This window comes from Gobio gobio (assembly GCF_949357685.1).
Source record: "Gobio gobio genome assembly, chromosome: 15".
In the NCBI taxonomy this organism is placed as follows: Eukaryota; Metazoa; Chordata; class Actinopteri; order Cypriniformes; family Gobionidae; genus Gobio; species Gobio gobio.
The window spans coordinates 30,954,047-30,970,156 of NC_137108.1; the positions used below are offsets into that span (position 1 = coordinate 30,954,047).

At 38.5% G+C, this 16,110-nt stretch overlaps 1 protein-coding gene across 1 annotated transcript in view; it reads left to right on the forward strand.

Annotated features, from left to right (window-relative positions):
• npr1b (natriuretic peptide receptor 1b) overlaps positions 1 to 16,110 on the forward strand; it is a gene marked incomplete at its 5' end in the record, with an annotated part of 59,375 nt that overhangs the window by 40,433 nt on the left and 2,832 nt on the right. The window contains 15 exons of the mRNA XM_079836836.1: positions 1,152 to 1,287; positions 1,367 to 1,451; positions 1,545 to 1,665; positions 1,827 to 1,901; positions 2,324 to 2,401; positions 2,946 to 3,050; positions 7,114 to 7,185; positions 8,037 to 8,196; positions 8,356 to 8,511; positions 13,247 to 13,415; positions 13,592 to 13,738; positions 13,863 to 13,986; positions 14,065 to 14,133; positions 14,701 to 14,875; positions 15,056 to 15,154. Coding sequence (XP_079692962.1) covers positions 1,152 to 1,287; positions 1,367 to 1,451; positions 1,545 to 1,665; positions 1,827 to 1,901; positions 2,324 to 2,401; positions 2,946 to 3,050; positions 7,114 to 7,185; positions 8,037 to 8,196; positions 8,356 to 8,511; positions 13,247 to 13,415; positions 13,592 to 13,738; positions 13,863 to 13,986; positions 14,065 to 14,133; positions 14,701 to 14,875; positions 15,056 to 15,154 — 1,771 coding nt within the window. The remainder of the gene's footprint in view (positions 1 to 1,151; positions 1,288 to 1,366; positions 1,452 to 1,544; positions 1,666 to 1,826; positions 1,902 to 2,323; positions 2,402 to 2,945; positions 3,051 to 7,113; positions 7,186 to 8,036; positions 8,197 to 8,355; positions 8,512 to 13,246; positions 13,416 to 13,591; positions 13,739 to 13,862; positions 13,987 to 14,064; positions 14,134 to 14,700; positions 14,876 to 15,055; positions 15,155 to 16,110) is intronic.

Below are 16,110 nucleotides of genomic sequence, written 5' to 3' on the forward strand. Positions count from 1 at the left end.
TGTGTGTATATATGTACATGTGCCACCTCAGTTTGAATGCTTCTGTTAGTAATAGATGGTTGAAATGCAATTACATTTTGCAGATATGTGTGTGTGTCATCCATACAGTTTTGCCTTTGTTACAGACGAATTAATTTGAATATGACACCTGAATCTCAAAAACAAGGGGCAGATTGGTGGTATAAATTTAAAACCAACACACGCGCACACACACACACACACACACACACACACACGCACACACACACCCCCCTCCTTTCTGAAAGACACTTGATTGGTAATTGGGAGGCCAGGCTGTAGGGAGGTTAATTATAGGATACATATTCAGTCAGGAGAATGTTTGTGAATGTGAAAGTGTACCGGATATATTCAGAATGGATATTAAAGATCTCAGCTGCTCTCTGAATGAAGCTCGTCCTTGTAATTTCCCCCCCTAAATTCTGTCATTTTTCCTTTTAACATTTTGCTATCTGTGAGAGTTAAGGATTCACTTGACAACTGCAGTTTTTTTGTTCTCCTGTGTTGACATCAGGTAGTCAAGGTTCAGTTAGCCCTGGCTGGTAGATCATTCTTATGAAATAATTACTTTTCGCAAGTAATTTTCAAATAATATTATACTAGATGTTTTACTAGTGGCCGATTTTTGGAGGGCTCTTAGAAGTGTGAAATTTTATATATATTTTTATAACTATATATATATAACTGAAAACAGTTGTGCTTCTTCCTATTTTTGTGGAAACCATGATGCATTTGTTTCAGCATTATTTGAAGAATAGAAAATTCAAAAGAACATCATTTATTTAAAATAAAATTATTTTGTAACACTATAAATGTCCTTGCTGTCTACCAATTTAATGCATCCTTGCTGAATAAAGTATTCATTTTTCAAAATAAATAAATTGACTGACCCCAAGCTTTTAAATGGTTGTGTAGATGTTCTTCAAACTAATAGACATTAATCCCCCATAATGAATTGTAAAAAAAAGTAATTTTGATTGGATTTGTGGTATTTAAGGTATTGCAACAAGTCTAACATTGAACACTGCTGTTTTTCCGTTTTAGATGTTGAATTTCTTAATCATATGAATAGAATTATGCATCTTCATAGTGACCATTTGTTTTCCTATTGATTACTTCATGTTGTGCTGCAGATTGTAGCGGTGTATAACGGCACTCAGAAGCAGATGAAGATTCTTCCTGGGATGGCCATCCAGTGGCCAGGTGGTGACATTCCCTTGGATGTGCCCTACTGCGGCTTTAAGAACGACAACCCTGACTGTCACGAACGTAGGTATCTTACACAAGTTCTGCAGTCCGACTGCTTAACCTCCTCTCAATCTCCGTCACTTTCCCACTTTCCTTTTAGGAACAATCGGAATGCACCAGATGATTTCCATTGTGCTTTTCCTCATCCTTGTCATCATCTTCACTGTGACTGTGTTTATATACAGGTGAGAGGCTGAGAGCAAGCAAGATGATTTTGATACCTGATACCTAATCAATCATTTCTAAACCTACTGTATACCTACTGTATGTACACACAGAAAGCTGAAGCTGGAGAAGGAGTTGGTTGCTCAGTTGTGGAGGATCGCTTGGGAGGACATTCAGATGAGCAATCTGGAAAAGGCCCTGAGAAGCACCGGCAGCAAACTCACGCTCTCTCTAGTAAAACACAGATACAGTACATACTACATACTTGTGCACACTCAAATGTTTCAAATGTATTTTCCAGCCCTCTGGTTTTCTGTTTAATATTAATTTTTTTTAAATTATTTATCATATTCATTATCATCATTGTATCACTTGTTCTCTCTCATTCTCTACAGAGAGGTTCGAACTATGGATCACTGCTGACAGCTGATGGTAATTTCCAGCTGTTTGCCAAGACCGGCTACTTTAAGGTATCTTTCTGACAAGCTTTTTAAAAGTTGACATGTTAACTCTTTACAATAATGTTCAGTTTGGTAACACATTGGGTATTATGAACTAAAAATAAACACAACATTATTTACACCATTTATTATTCTTAATAATAGGTTATTTGATTGTCTTCAGACCTCCAGATTATGTTAGTTCATTATACATTTAATAATAATAATTTATAAAAGTTGAAATTTTAAAAATGTGTAATTTACACGAACCTACATAAAATGCTTTCACAGTATTTTTCATAATTTGATGATACCTAATGCAATACCTATTTATAATTCAACTTGATACCCTATTGTAAAATGTTACAATTGAAATGCTTGTTAAAACCTCAAAATGCACACATGCTACCCACTGCAAACATAACGTGTGTGTGTGCTTATGTTTTCCCCAGGGAAACATTGTAGCCATTAAATACATCAACAAAAAGCGCATCGAGTTAACGAGGAAAGTGTTGTTTGAACTGAAGCATGTGAGTGTTAAATGCTGTTTTTTTGCTCTAAAGGAGGCTCATTCTGCTATAATCATAATTATCTGATTATAATCATTACAAATACACTACCATTCAAAGGTTTGGGTCAGTACGATTAAAAAAAAAGAAAGAAATGAATACATTTATTTGTAAGAATGCATTGAATTGATCAAAAGTGACAGTACAGACATGTATAATCTTGCAAAAGATTTCTATTTACAATAAATGCTGACTTTTGAACTTTCTATTCATCAAACAATCCTCAAAAAAAGGTATCACGGTTTCCATAAAAACATTAAACGGCACGACCATTTTCAACATTGATAATAATGTTTCTTGAGCACACAATCCTTCAGAAAACATTCCAATATGATGATTCTATGACACTGAAGACTGGACTAATGGAGTAATCTTATTGACCCTAAACTTTTTCAAATGGTACTGTAGCTTCACAAAATACCAACAATAAGTGAAGCGTTTAGTTTATAAATGTTTGTAAAGATATACTGTGAATTATGAACAATAGTGCCTGTTTGTTTTCCAGATGAGAGATGTGCAGAATGAGCATTTGACCCGTTTTATCGGCGCCTGCATCGACCCGCCCAACATCTGCATCGTCACAGAATACTGCCCTCGAGGCAGCCTGCAGGTACTGACACACACGATTCTGTCATTGTAGGGACTTCTCATTGACTTACTGTGCTAATGATGTTTTCTATCATATAACCCTAAACTCAACCCTTACAGAAACAATTCTGAATTTTTGTTTTAATTAAGATTCCTTGTGTGGGCCATGGGCTGATCGATATATAGATTGTTTCAGATCTTTTTGATGGGCTGCTGAGCCACACTCATACATCAATATGAAAATGTGCCACAACAATGTTTTAAATGTCCCAAATGTGGAATTGCCAACCTAAAGGTGCAGTCACATTAGTGAAAATTCACAATCAAAAAAGGCCCATTGTCTATTGTCAATGATGTAGCGATGTGTGAAGCACAGAAGTCAAACAGCTTTCTGTTCGTCAATGTGGCAAATCTGCATGACTGATTTGAACCCATTGTGAAATCTGCATAGGGAAATCTTTTACCCTTTTACAAAATTCCCAATTATGTGGGAAGTAACTGTGTTTGTTTGTGTCTGCGACAATTAATTCATTGAATTGTTCTAAATATCGAACCAAATAGCATCTGCAAACATGCTAGATCCTTTTATTAAGCGAGTTTCCCTCAGGCACTTATATTTTCAGTAGATGTTTCATCTAATGCATTTGAACATTATTACCGTGGATCTCCATCTTTTTTATTTAAATTTTTTTATTTATTTTTTAAATTAAAAATATTTTAGAGCTTGGCATAGCAAGAAAGATGTATATTTGTTATAAAAAAATAACCAAATAATACAATATATTGCATATATTGTTTTTATCTTATTTACATGCTTGTTTTGCCTTATTTTAAATCCTTTTAAGTCATCTTGAGTAGTTTGCCTTAAGTCAAAATACTTTTTGAGCCATATATGTATCGGTATGTATATTAGATTAGATTAGATTAGATTCAACTTTATTGTCATTACACAAGTACAAGTACAAGGCAACGAAATGCAGTTTAGGTCTAACCAGAAGTGCAATAGCAGCAAGTGCAGGATATACAATGGTTGCGTAAGTGCAGGACATAAAAATGTTCTGAATATATATAAATATGTATAAGTAGAGAGATGGTTATTACTATAAGTAGAACTGAATTTACAGATGAATATATACAGTGAATAAATATACAGATGGCTATTACTAAAAACAGAATTTACAGGTGAATATGTACTAGAATATAATATACAGATGGCTATTACTATAAACAGAATTTACAGGTGACTATGTACTATGAATAAATATACAGACGGTTATTACTTGAACAGAATTTTACAGTTAGAGGTATACAATAATATGTTAGGCTAATATGAGGAATATAGCAGTGGATTAAGTTAGTACAATAAATTATGGACAGAGCTATCCGAAAGAAAGTGTAAAAGTGCAGTGGAAAGTGGTTGCATATTCCAGTTAGAAGTACGGTGCAAAATGCAAATGTAAACATTGTTACTGTAAATACAGTCGGCAGTGCAAATGAGCATAATCCAGTTACGGTATGGTGGTGCAGAATGCATAAGTAAACAGTTGTTACTGTAATAAACAGTCGGTAGTGCAAATAACAAAGTGAATGTAGGTGTGAGGTAGGAGAGTTCGCAGTTTATGAGGGAAGTGGATCAACGGGGGTTTGAGTTCAGTAAAGAGACAGCTCTGGGGAAAAAACTGTTCTTTAGTCTGCTGGTCCTGCTCCGGTGGATCCTGAAACGCCTGCCGGAGGGCAGGAGAGAAAACAGTCTGTGGGCTGGGTGAGAGGAGTCCTTGAGGATGCTGCGAGCTCGATGCAGGCAGCGTTTCCTCTGGATGTGTTCGATGGCAGGCAGTGGAGTTCCTGTGATGCGCTGGGCAGTTTTCACCACCCGCTGCAGTGCCTTGCGCTCCGCAACAGAGCAGCTCCCATACCATACTGCCACACAGTTGGTCAGGATGCTTTCTATTGCGCAGCGGTAGAAGTTCACCAGGATAGCCGAGGAGAGCTGATTCTTCCTCAGTGTCCTCAGGAAGAAGAGGCGCTGGTGAGCCTTCTTGACCAGGCTGGAGGTGTTGGTCGTCCACGACATGTCCGCCGAGATGTGGGTCCCCAGGAACTTGAAACTGGAGACACGCTCAACAGCCATTCCATTGATGTGGATGGTGTCGTGTGTGCCTCTTGACTCCTTCCTGAAGTCCACGATGAGCTCCTTCGTTTTGGTGGTGTTGAGGAGCAGGTTATTATCAGCGCACCATGTGGCCAGGTGCTGGATCTCCTCCCTGTAGGCAGTCTCATCGTTGTTGCTGATGAGACCAATCACCGTAGTGTCGTCCGCAAACTTGACGATGGAATTAGTTCCATACACAGGCTTGCAGTCGGAGGTGAAGAGGGAGTAGAGAAACGGACTTAGCACACAGCCCTGTGGTACACCAGTGTTAAGAGTGATGGATGTGGAGCAGGTGGATCCTGATCGAACATTCTGGGGTCTGTCAGTTAGGAAGTCCAAAATCCAGTTGCACATTGAAGTGTTGATGCCCAGGTCTCCAAGTTTGGCAATTAACTTGGATGGGATGACAGTGTTGAATGCTGAGCTGAAGTCAACAAACAGCATGCGTGCATACGTGTTCTTATGGTCCAGATGGGTGAGCACAGAGTGCAGTGCCATGGAAACGGCATCCTCTGTGCTCCTATTGCTGCGGTAGGCAAACTGGTGTGAGTCCAATGTGGATGGTATAGAGTCTTTTAGGTGTTCCAGGACCAGCCGCTCAAAGCACTTCATAATGATGGGTGTGAGTGCTACAGGGCGGTAGTCATTAGGGCACCTCGGGCTGGAGTGTTTCGGCACTGGCACAATGGAAGTGCGTTTAAAGCATGATGGTACAGCTGCTTGGGCGAGAGACAGGTTGAAAATGTCTGTAAAAACCCCAGCGAGCTGCTCCGCACATGCCCTGAGCACACGTCCAGGGATGTTGTCTGGTCCAGCAGCCTTGTGCGCGCTGATCCGGCTCAGTGCCTTGCAGACATCTGTGGAGGAGAGTGTGATTGGTGGGTGGTCAGCTGAGGGTTTGAGCTTGGTGGCAGTTTCTCTGTTGTCTCTTTCAAAACGAGCATAAAAGTAATTTAGCTCATTCAGGAAGTTGACATCAGTGGCTGCGGGGGTGGAGTGGGGGGGTTTGTAGTCACTGATGGCCTGGATGCCCTGCCACATGCGTCGAGGGTCAGAGTTGGAAAAGTGACCCTCAATCTTAAGCTTGTAGCAGTGCTTGGCCTTTTTGATGCCCCTCTTCAGGTTTGCCCTGGATGCGCTGTAGGCTTGTGCATCTCCTGATCTGAAGGCAGTGTTGCGTGACTTCAACAGGAGTCGTACTTCCCTGTTCATCCAAGGCTTCTGATTAGGGTATGTGGTGATCTGTTTCTGGGTTGTAACACTGTCGATGGTGGTATTGATATGATCCAATACTGAGGAGGTGTGGGAGTCAATGTCCGTGTGAGCGCCACTGGTGGCTTGAGAAGCAAACATACTCCAGTCTGTGTTTAGAAACCTTTCCTGGAGTGTGGAGTCTGCCCCCGCAGGCCACACCTTGATGGTTTTCATTGATGGCTTCACGCGGTTGATGAGGGGTGAATATTTGGGTCTGAGAAACAAAGAGAGGTGGTCTGACTGTCCTAGGTGGGGGAGGGGTGTCGCAACGTAAGCTCCGGCCATGTTTGTGTAAACATGGTCTAAGGTTTTGTTTCCTCTGGTGTGGCAGGAAACATGCTGGTGAAACTTGGGTAGCACTGACTTTAAGTTTGAGTGATTAAAGTCACCTGCAACAATAAACGCAGCTTCCGGGTGATCAGTCTGTTGTTTACTGATGGCTGCGTGAAGTTCTTTCATAGCAAGCTTGGCATCAGCATCGGGTGGAATATAGGCTGCTGTGATAATGGTGGAGGTGAACTCCCGGGGTAGATAAAACGGTCTACATTTAACCATGAGAAACTCCAGGTTAGCTGAACAATGACTCCCAACAATAGCAGAGTTTGTGCACCAAGCTTTGTTAATATGTACTTGTACGTATATGTACTTGTCTCAGTTTTTTTCCTGCATCTGCACACAGGACATTTTGGAGAATGAAAGCATCACACTAGACTGGATGTTCAAATATTCACTAGTCAGTGACATAGTAAAGGTAGAGACCCCTCCCTGTACTTTACAAATTGATATGTACCTTAAAAGGTTAGTTTACACAAAAATGGAAAAAATCATTCATCATTATTTACTCACCTTCCAAACACATAAGACTTTCGTTCATCTTCGAAACACAAATGAAGATATTTAAATATTTTTTATACTTGACTTGACTTGACTACCTCTTTGACACTTCAAAAAGTTCATAAAGAGGTTGTAAAACTAATCCATATGAATTGAGCGGTTTAATCCAAATTTCAAAACACGATCGCTTTATATGATGAACAGATTGAATTTATGCTTTCATTCACATATAAATATTGATTAGCGAACATAAACAGAAAACTCAAAAGTGCTGTGTAACACGAGAATGAACCTCATTGGTTCTCGCACGTCAAACAAGCATGCTTGAGCTTCCGTTAAGCAAAACTGGTGTGTGTGTTGATTAATGTTTATATGCGAATAAACAAAAATTAAATCTGTTTATCATATAAAGCGATCATGTCTCTTCAGAAAATTTGGACTAAACTGCTTCATTCATATGGACTATTTTTACAATCTCTTTATGAACTTTTTGAAGCATCAAAGTGGTAGTTGCGTTGACTGTTAATGTAGGGACAGAAATCTCTCAGATTTCAATTTTTGTGTCATTCGTGATTCGAAGATGAATGAAAGTCTTGCGGGTTTTGGAATGATATAAGGGTGAGTAAATGATGATAGAATTTTCATTTTTGGTTGAACTACCCCTTTAAGTGTTCATTTTCTATGATAACTTTCCATTTTCTCTCATTTTGCTCCGTCCCTGCCCTCTTGCTTTCTTTCATACATTTTTCAATCTTTCTCTCCCCTCAGGGCATGGCTTTCCTCCATAACAGTGTGATTGTATCTCATGGCAACCTGAAGTCTTCCAACTGTGTGGTTGACAATCGTTTTGTGCTAAAGATCACTGACTATGGGCTGTCCACCATCAGGACCGAGTCAGACACGGAGGACGCCCACTCTTATTATGCACGTCAGTCATGTGACCTTTCGTCTTTGTCGATTCATGTGTCAAATTGACTCGCATGCCAAAAATGTTCACAACACGTGCATGCATGCAAACCTCAGTTACGGTCTCTGTTGCTCACTGTCAGTCTCCTGTCTGTGTGCATCTGCCAATGCCTGTGTGTAGGGAAACTGTGGACTGCTCCAGAGCTCTTGAGATTGGAGTGCTTTCCTCTAGGAGGCACACAAAAGGCCGACGTCTACAGTTTTGGCATCATACTTCAGGAAGTGGCTCTGCGCAGAGGAGTCTTTTACCTGGAGGGAGACTCGCTAAGCCCAAAAGGTGTGTGTCTTTTTTTGTGTTCCACAGACGAAAGTCATACAGGTCTGGAACTATACAATTCTTTCAAGCTTCATATAAGATGTAAAAGCATCATAAAAGCAATCCATTTGACTCGTCCATATGACGGTGTAACAAATTTGCTCAAAGGGGAAATATTAATAATTAATCATAACTTGTTACAATTAATTATGAATATTTGTTTCAGTCAACCGAATTAACTTACTGTAACTGAATTAATATTACAATCAAATAATCTGTTCGTCCAGCGAATATTCAGTACTGATTGTCTATCAACTCTTCAGAAAGGACATTTTCTGTGGCCACAGAAAAATAACTTTTACTTAGCTCATAGCTATGATTGATTTGTTAAAGTGACAATTTATTTATAAGCAAACCAGAATGAACTTGTACGAATGTGCACAAGAGTTTATTTAACTAAAACACAAACACATAACTAACATAAACGCACAACACAAAATCATACAAACATAGGGTAGAATGGATAGTGGAAGTGATGGAAAAACTGGTTCAGAACAGAGGAATGAAGTTATGAAAAGAGTCTAAAAACTGGGAGATCCATCAGTTAAGACAACAAGCTCCTTTGTTTGAACAAAGGGGTTTACAGCTTTAACTAACTACACAGCGAATTTGTATATCGTACATTACTTGCATTTGCCTGAGCTTTTTGAAGAGCGTCCGCATACAGTCGCAGGAGAAAGTCTTGATAGTTCGGTCCGTTGGTGTTGCAGTTGCAATCGATTCCTTCCGTGTTGAGCGAAGGAACGACAATGTGAACTTGCAAAGACTCTGTGGTGGTCGAAGAAGGTCCACTTGGTTTGATGTGTGTGGGGCTGGCAGGTGTGGAGACCAAGTGTCTTTGAAATGCATGAATTCACATCAGGGTGCGAATTCACAGTGAGGCAACTAGCCATCACAGAGTCTGTCTTGAGTTTACAACACTTCAGCTTGTGATTCTTAAGTGGGGGTCATTTTTTAGGATTCTTTACCTAACTTAAGTCTCTGAGATCCTGACACCTTGCACTTCTGGAGATTCCAGGTAGGATGCTGTTCTGGAAAATGGTGGCGCTGGAGACTAAAGGGTTCCTGATAGTTTCACACCTAATTCTTAATTCTTTCGCAGTTAACATGTGTCTTTTCTTCGCCACCTGTTTTTGTCTGACCCTGCTGACCCAATGAGCATTTCACTGTCCAATGGTCATGCCTTAACTGATATTTTTAGTATTGCATTGTATCCTTCACATGGGCATTTAATCATTTTTGGCTTTTCAGTCTGAGTTAAATCTCTTTTTTGGCTCTTTTTTTAGTGTAGTCTAGAGGAGTCGACACTAGTTGCCGAAAGTTGGCAGTTGCAGATAATGGCCAATCAGAGTTGACTGATTTCACAGAAAATTGCATAGTGTATAGTGCACCCACTTTGGTTTTAGCTTCAGACTATCAAACATGTTTGATATTTTGAGCCAATTTTAGAACCTTTTTTTTTTTTTTTGACATGCGTATCCTAGCAACAAGATGCATGTTTGTTGTGTTTGGATCAACTTGAAAGTGGTGTGTGATCCTTATTTTTCTTTTAGTGTATGATGCCCAGTTTTTCTTCTGTAACCATTTACAAAGCCTGCAAGTGTATGATGTCTAACGTTATAACATTTGTTTAGATTTTAAGCCTTCAAATTAAGTTTCTGTTTCATCTGTTTCTCACACAAAGCTGTCATATGGCTTCAGAACAAAACTGGACTGATGCTTTTATAGTACTTTCATGTTCTTTTTGAAGCTTAAAAGCCTTAGTTCCCATTCAATTGCCAATGGTAAAGCCTGGTTTTGTGTGTTCTCCATTTAATTAATAAATTAATGTCATTCATTTTATTCCTTTAATATCATTCATTTTGCTTCTCTGTGATATTTGGGGTCTGAAATACTTGGGGCCTGAGAACAATTTGAGGATGATGAAAAACTTGATTTTCTGCCTATGTGGACACTTCAAAACGCTTCAAAATATTGATGCACAGCTCTGCACTCACGCAAATTACTCTTAAGAGCCTCCACAGTGACAGGAATGAAAGACGCTAATGAACCAGGATCTTCAGAGAGGTCAACAAATACACACCCGGCCGCCATTCACATTCACACGCATACTCATGCATATTCTCAAATTCTCTCTTTACTACAGACACATCAAAGATGATCTTTTACACATATAGTATGTATGCATAAGAACACCCTCACAAGCTCTTAATTTGTCAGTCCACTACCCCTCTCAGTCCGCCGTCAGTGAGTTTGTCTGAAGAGGAAGACACTTGACATTATCTTGTCATCCCGCCAAAATACTCTCACAAATTGCATCCCCTGTTTATGGTTCTCTCCTTTTTTTGCAGAGAACAACCCTTAGGGGGTGAAGAGCTCTCTCATTTGTAGTCAGTCATAATGTCAGACTTTTACATAGTTGCTAATTGCCATAAAATATGAAAATCACGATGTACTAAAATGCTGCTAAAGTAACATTTCGGATCACCTCCATTGCATGTATAATTTCAATCCACATTAAATTAAAGAAAAGCTGTATAAATCACTGTCACTATATCACTTTCAGAGACACTAAAAGGTTCACTTGTTCTTTGTCATACAAACACACACACACATACACACACACACCTCCATCCACACTTGTCTCTTTCACTCTCTTTCCCTCTCTGATCTAATTTATGGATTTAATCGTGTAATTCAGAATATAGACCAAAAACCGATGGGTTTGTATGTGTGTATATGTGTGTTTTTATGTGAAGAACAGACTTCTGGTATTAACACACAGATAAAGTGCTGTCAGCATCTCTGGAGCTTGTGATCTCAGCACTGTAATCAGAACTGACATAGAAGAAAAGATCATATCAATCTTCACCTGGCGGCACACATGCACTTGGGCACCTTGGTAATGAGATTACTGTTGGCAAAGATTATGGTTGTAGACTGGTGAATCAATCAACCTAGTTTATGCTTGGCCAACCAATCAGCCTGGCACCACCAGCGCACATAATACAAAACACAAACACAAAGAAATTGTGCAGCAGTAAAGATGACCTGAGCTTTGAAGAGCTGTTTCTTATCAGGACAGATTGTCCGTGAAAAGCCTCAGACGGAGCTGAGAAATGGGTTTTTTACTAGAGTGCTACAACCCACAGCCGTTTCTTTCAGGCTTTCAGAGCTGTAAGAGCCTGATGAATAGAGCTGCGAGAGATCAGGCAGAGGATGGAAAACGGAGATAAAACATTGTGGGAGTTTGTGGGAATAAGACAGACGGAAAAGGCCCTGATGCAACAGATAGCATTGACAGGCAAAATGTCTTCAGAATACTGATACTGTTAAAGTTGTTAAAGGAACAGTTCACCCCCCCAAACAATTTTTTTATACATGCCTTATTAAAGTGACAACGTAATGGATGTAGTGACCAATCTTTTCTTCCATATTTTGAAGTACACACAAGTGAAAAGGGCAGGGGCTTGGTTCAGTCTCACAGTTGTTAATTAGATGTAGGCAGATCTGAATGTGAATTTGTTTTAGTTTTTTTGGTCAAAGAAAATTATAATAATCATGGATCAGTCGTTCACAATAACATCAACAACATGTATTTACAAAATAGATAGGGTGAATTTCCAAAGTTAAAAACAGCACTCGTAACTGATAAAATGGCCCGATATTATTTTGCCTAAATTTATTAAAAAGAAAACACTAAAACTAAAATTTGTTTTAATTACTACGAACTAAGTGAATTTACTAAGTGAATTTAGGTATCACAGAATTAAAATGTACAGTATTTTAAAATAATTTATTTAAGGATAGCCCCTTGAGATGTAACATCTCATTTCCAAGAGGGTCCCAATAACACATACAAAAAAAACTATACAAAATACACATTTGAAACATAAAAAAGGAACTTAAACAGACAGCTCCCCTATTCTCCAACCTACAGTCTACAACTGCATTAAACAAACAGGAGCCGGTACACACAAGATGGCATACATTTTAGTGCAAACATAAAAATGAAAGTATACCACCACCCTTAGAGATAACAAATAATAATAAATAAATAGATAAATAAATAAAATGAACAGGATAATTGATAAGCGTTGGTATAGAAGCCTTGATTTAAAAACATGAGTTTTCAGATGAGAAAATAGATTAGTCCTGAAAAGACGGAAGGATGTGATTGATCTAAGAAGGAGGGAGATTGTTCCAGTCAGATGGAGCTTTGTACTGGAATGACCTGCTGCCGACTTCAGTAAAAAGTCAGGACTAAGAAAAACGGATGCTGTATGTGTCGAATTGGATAGTAGGATGTAAATGAGACCAAAAGTTGTTTTAAGTAAGGGACAATTAAAATGAACGCATTTAAAAAGAAACTGGAACCAGTGATATTGCCTTATTTTGGTGAGAGCATACAATGTAAGGACATCTCAAAACAAATCTACATAAAGAATTGTGAATGACATTTAGAGGTATTAAATTGGTATCTGGTCAAATGTGTGAAAAATGAACTTTGATATTTGCTACAGATGACATTTACATGGTTAAATTACTGGTTTTAAAAATTAACTTTGAGTAAGATGAAGGCAAAGGTTTTTGAGGGTGAGTAAATGATGACTGTATAATTTTTTGGGTTGTCTGTTCCTTTAAGCTCAAAACTTCCCCTCTCTCTATTCTTCTCGCTTTCTTTCATTGTGTATAGAGATTGTGGACCGTCTAGCACTGGGTGAATGGCCATACCTACGACCAACAGTGAACCCTCAGGCCCACAGTGAAGAGCTGGGTCAGCTGATGCAGCGTTGTTGGGCTGAAGAACCATCAGACAGACCAGAGTTCAGCCATATTAGTGTTTTACTTCGCAAACAGAATAGGTCTGCTCCCTTTTACCCTCTAGTTCTTGTTGTTCTTCTGCCTCACTTGTATGTTTACTTATTTTTGTAACATTTCATTTTCTCAGAGCAAATAGTCATTTAATGAACTTATAGCTCACTTATTATTATCCGATCCGGTCTCTTTCTCTCTCTCTCTCTCTCATTCTCTTTCTCAGGGAGCACAGAAGTAATATATTGGATAATCTTTTGTCTCGAATGGAGCAGTATGCTAATAATCTGGAGGAGCTGGTAGAGGAGAGAACTCAAGCCTACCTGGAGGAGAAACGCAAGGCAGAAGCTTTACTGTACCAGATCCTTCCTCAGTGAGTTGACTGACATACTGCACAAATAATAAATCAACTATAAATAAACAATAAATCAATATAAAATAATCCTTTACACACTTGGTTAACTCTCATAGGACTTGATTTCTGTTGTGTGTGTTAGTTCAGTGGCAGAGCAGCTGAAGAAGGGTGAGACCGTGCAGGCTGAAGCTTTTGACTCTGTCACCATTTACTTCAGTGATATTGTGGGATTCACATCCCTGTCAGCAGAAAGCACACCTTTGCAGGTACCATACACAAAAATAATTCTGCTTTGTTTTTAGCATTTGACCCTAAAGATTTATGTGTGTGTGCGTCTCTCATAGGTCGTCACCCTCCTCAATGACCTTTACACCTGCTTTGATGCCATTATAGACAATTTTGATGTTTACAAGGTATCACCACCTCATACCTGACCGCATATTTGTCCTAGACAGCTGTATACAATACATCTGTATCTTTTGTCAACAAATGATGTCTTCACTTTATTTGTTCCTCATTTTCATTTTTCCTCTTGCATTTAACAATTTTAACTTTTCAAACTTACTAAAAATAAAAACAAACATTCAACAAACATTTAATTTTGTATGATTTTATATCACTTTTGACAAGTAAATGAGCATATTTTAATGTCTATTTTCTTGAAGTAACATTTTGGTTATGTTGCAAATTTATCATCAGATCTCCAATTTTACCCGTTGCTTCTTAAAAAATATAAATCTGGTAATTGTAGAAAGGTTTTTTTTCATTCTTTTTGTATTAAAATCTTATAGGAGATAAGTAATGTTTTTTTCTAATGCACGTTTATAAACGCTACTTAAATGCCCTAATTGAACTAAGGCCTAATCTTGGCTTAATCTAAGCCCTGTCTGTGAAACCGGGCATACATGTATTAGTCTTGTGTTTTGTGCTGATGTGGATCTCTGTCTGCTGTGGTGGTTTTGTTTCTAATTGTTCCTTAGGTGGAGACAATAGGAGATGCCTACATGGTTGTTTCAGGATTACCAGTACGGAACGGGAAACTGCACGGTCATGAGATCGCACGCATGTCCCTTGCTCTGCTGGAGGCTGTTAAAACTTTTAAGATTCGCCACCGTCCTGATGAGCAGCTCAAATTACGAATCGGCATTCACAGTGGTAAGAATGATTGCATCAATCTTAATTAAGTTGAACTAGTCTTTAACATGCTGTTAGACTATTTTAATAAGCAACAAACTGACAGGGATTCTACTGGTTGTAATTAGCTTTGTTAATATATAATCGCTATCTATTACAGACATACTTCTCACATAATTTCCATGTGTATGTGTGTTTCAGGCCCTGTCTGTGCAGGAGTAGTTGGGCTGAAGATGCCTCGGTACTGTCTCTTTGGAGACACAGTGAACACATCCTCTCGCATGGAGTCAAATGGAGAACGTAAGAACTTACTGTTCCCACTTCCCGGTTAAGAGTTCAGGTCAGTTAGTATAGGGTTAGTGGTTTGAGCCATTACTCTACTTAAGGGTAGAAGACATGAACTAAAGAAATACTGAGTGTTTCACTTCTATAATAGATTTGAGGTATAAAAATACCCAATCAAAGGTTTCTGTCAGTTTAATTCATTTCTGCAGACCACACTGAGATTGAGATTACTACATAGTTCCCCAGTTTCACAGACAAGACGTAAGCCTCATCCCGGATTAAAATGCATATTTGAGCTGTTTTAACTGAAAGTAACTTGCAATGACGTATCTTAAAATATGTACTGTATGTGCCATTGTTTTGTCTCAAGATGCACACCAGTAATGTTTTTTTTATAAGGCACATTTATAAAAGCTACTTAAATGTCCTAATTGAACCTAATCCTGGCTTAATCTAAGCCCTGTCTGTGAAACAAGGCCATTGATGGCCTTAGGCTACCAAACATATTTAATAATCAAATTGATTTTTTATCAATTCTATAGATGTTTTATTATTTATAATTATTCCTGTATTATCTGTCCTTTTTTAAACGTCTGCTTTAATATTTCAAAAGTGATGCACCTTCATATGTTGGATTATCAACACAAATTTTCCATAATGAAATTCACAATCATTCAAGAAGCATAAACAAAAAAAGTTGATGAAAAGATTTCATTGTAATTCAGATTTAATTATTTCCCCCACCACCTGTTTCCGCACATAAACGCTGCTAGATAAATGAGAAATATCAGCCGGCGTTAGATAACACTTGACAAAAGCAAAACAATTTGCAATCAGGAAAGAGATTCATTTTGAAGGTTGCTAATTTATTCCTCACAGGAGTAGATTAGCATATATAATATATACCTGCCTTGACCATCACAATCCTGATTGATACATTGTATTGTGGGGGTTTTACTGCACACTGTGTA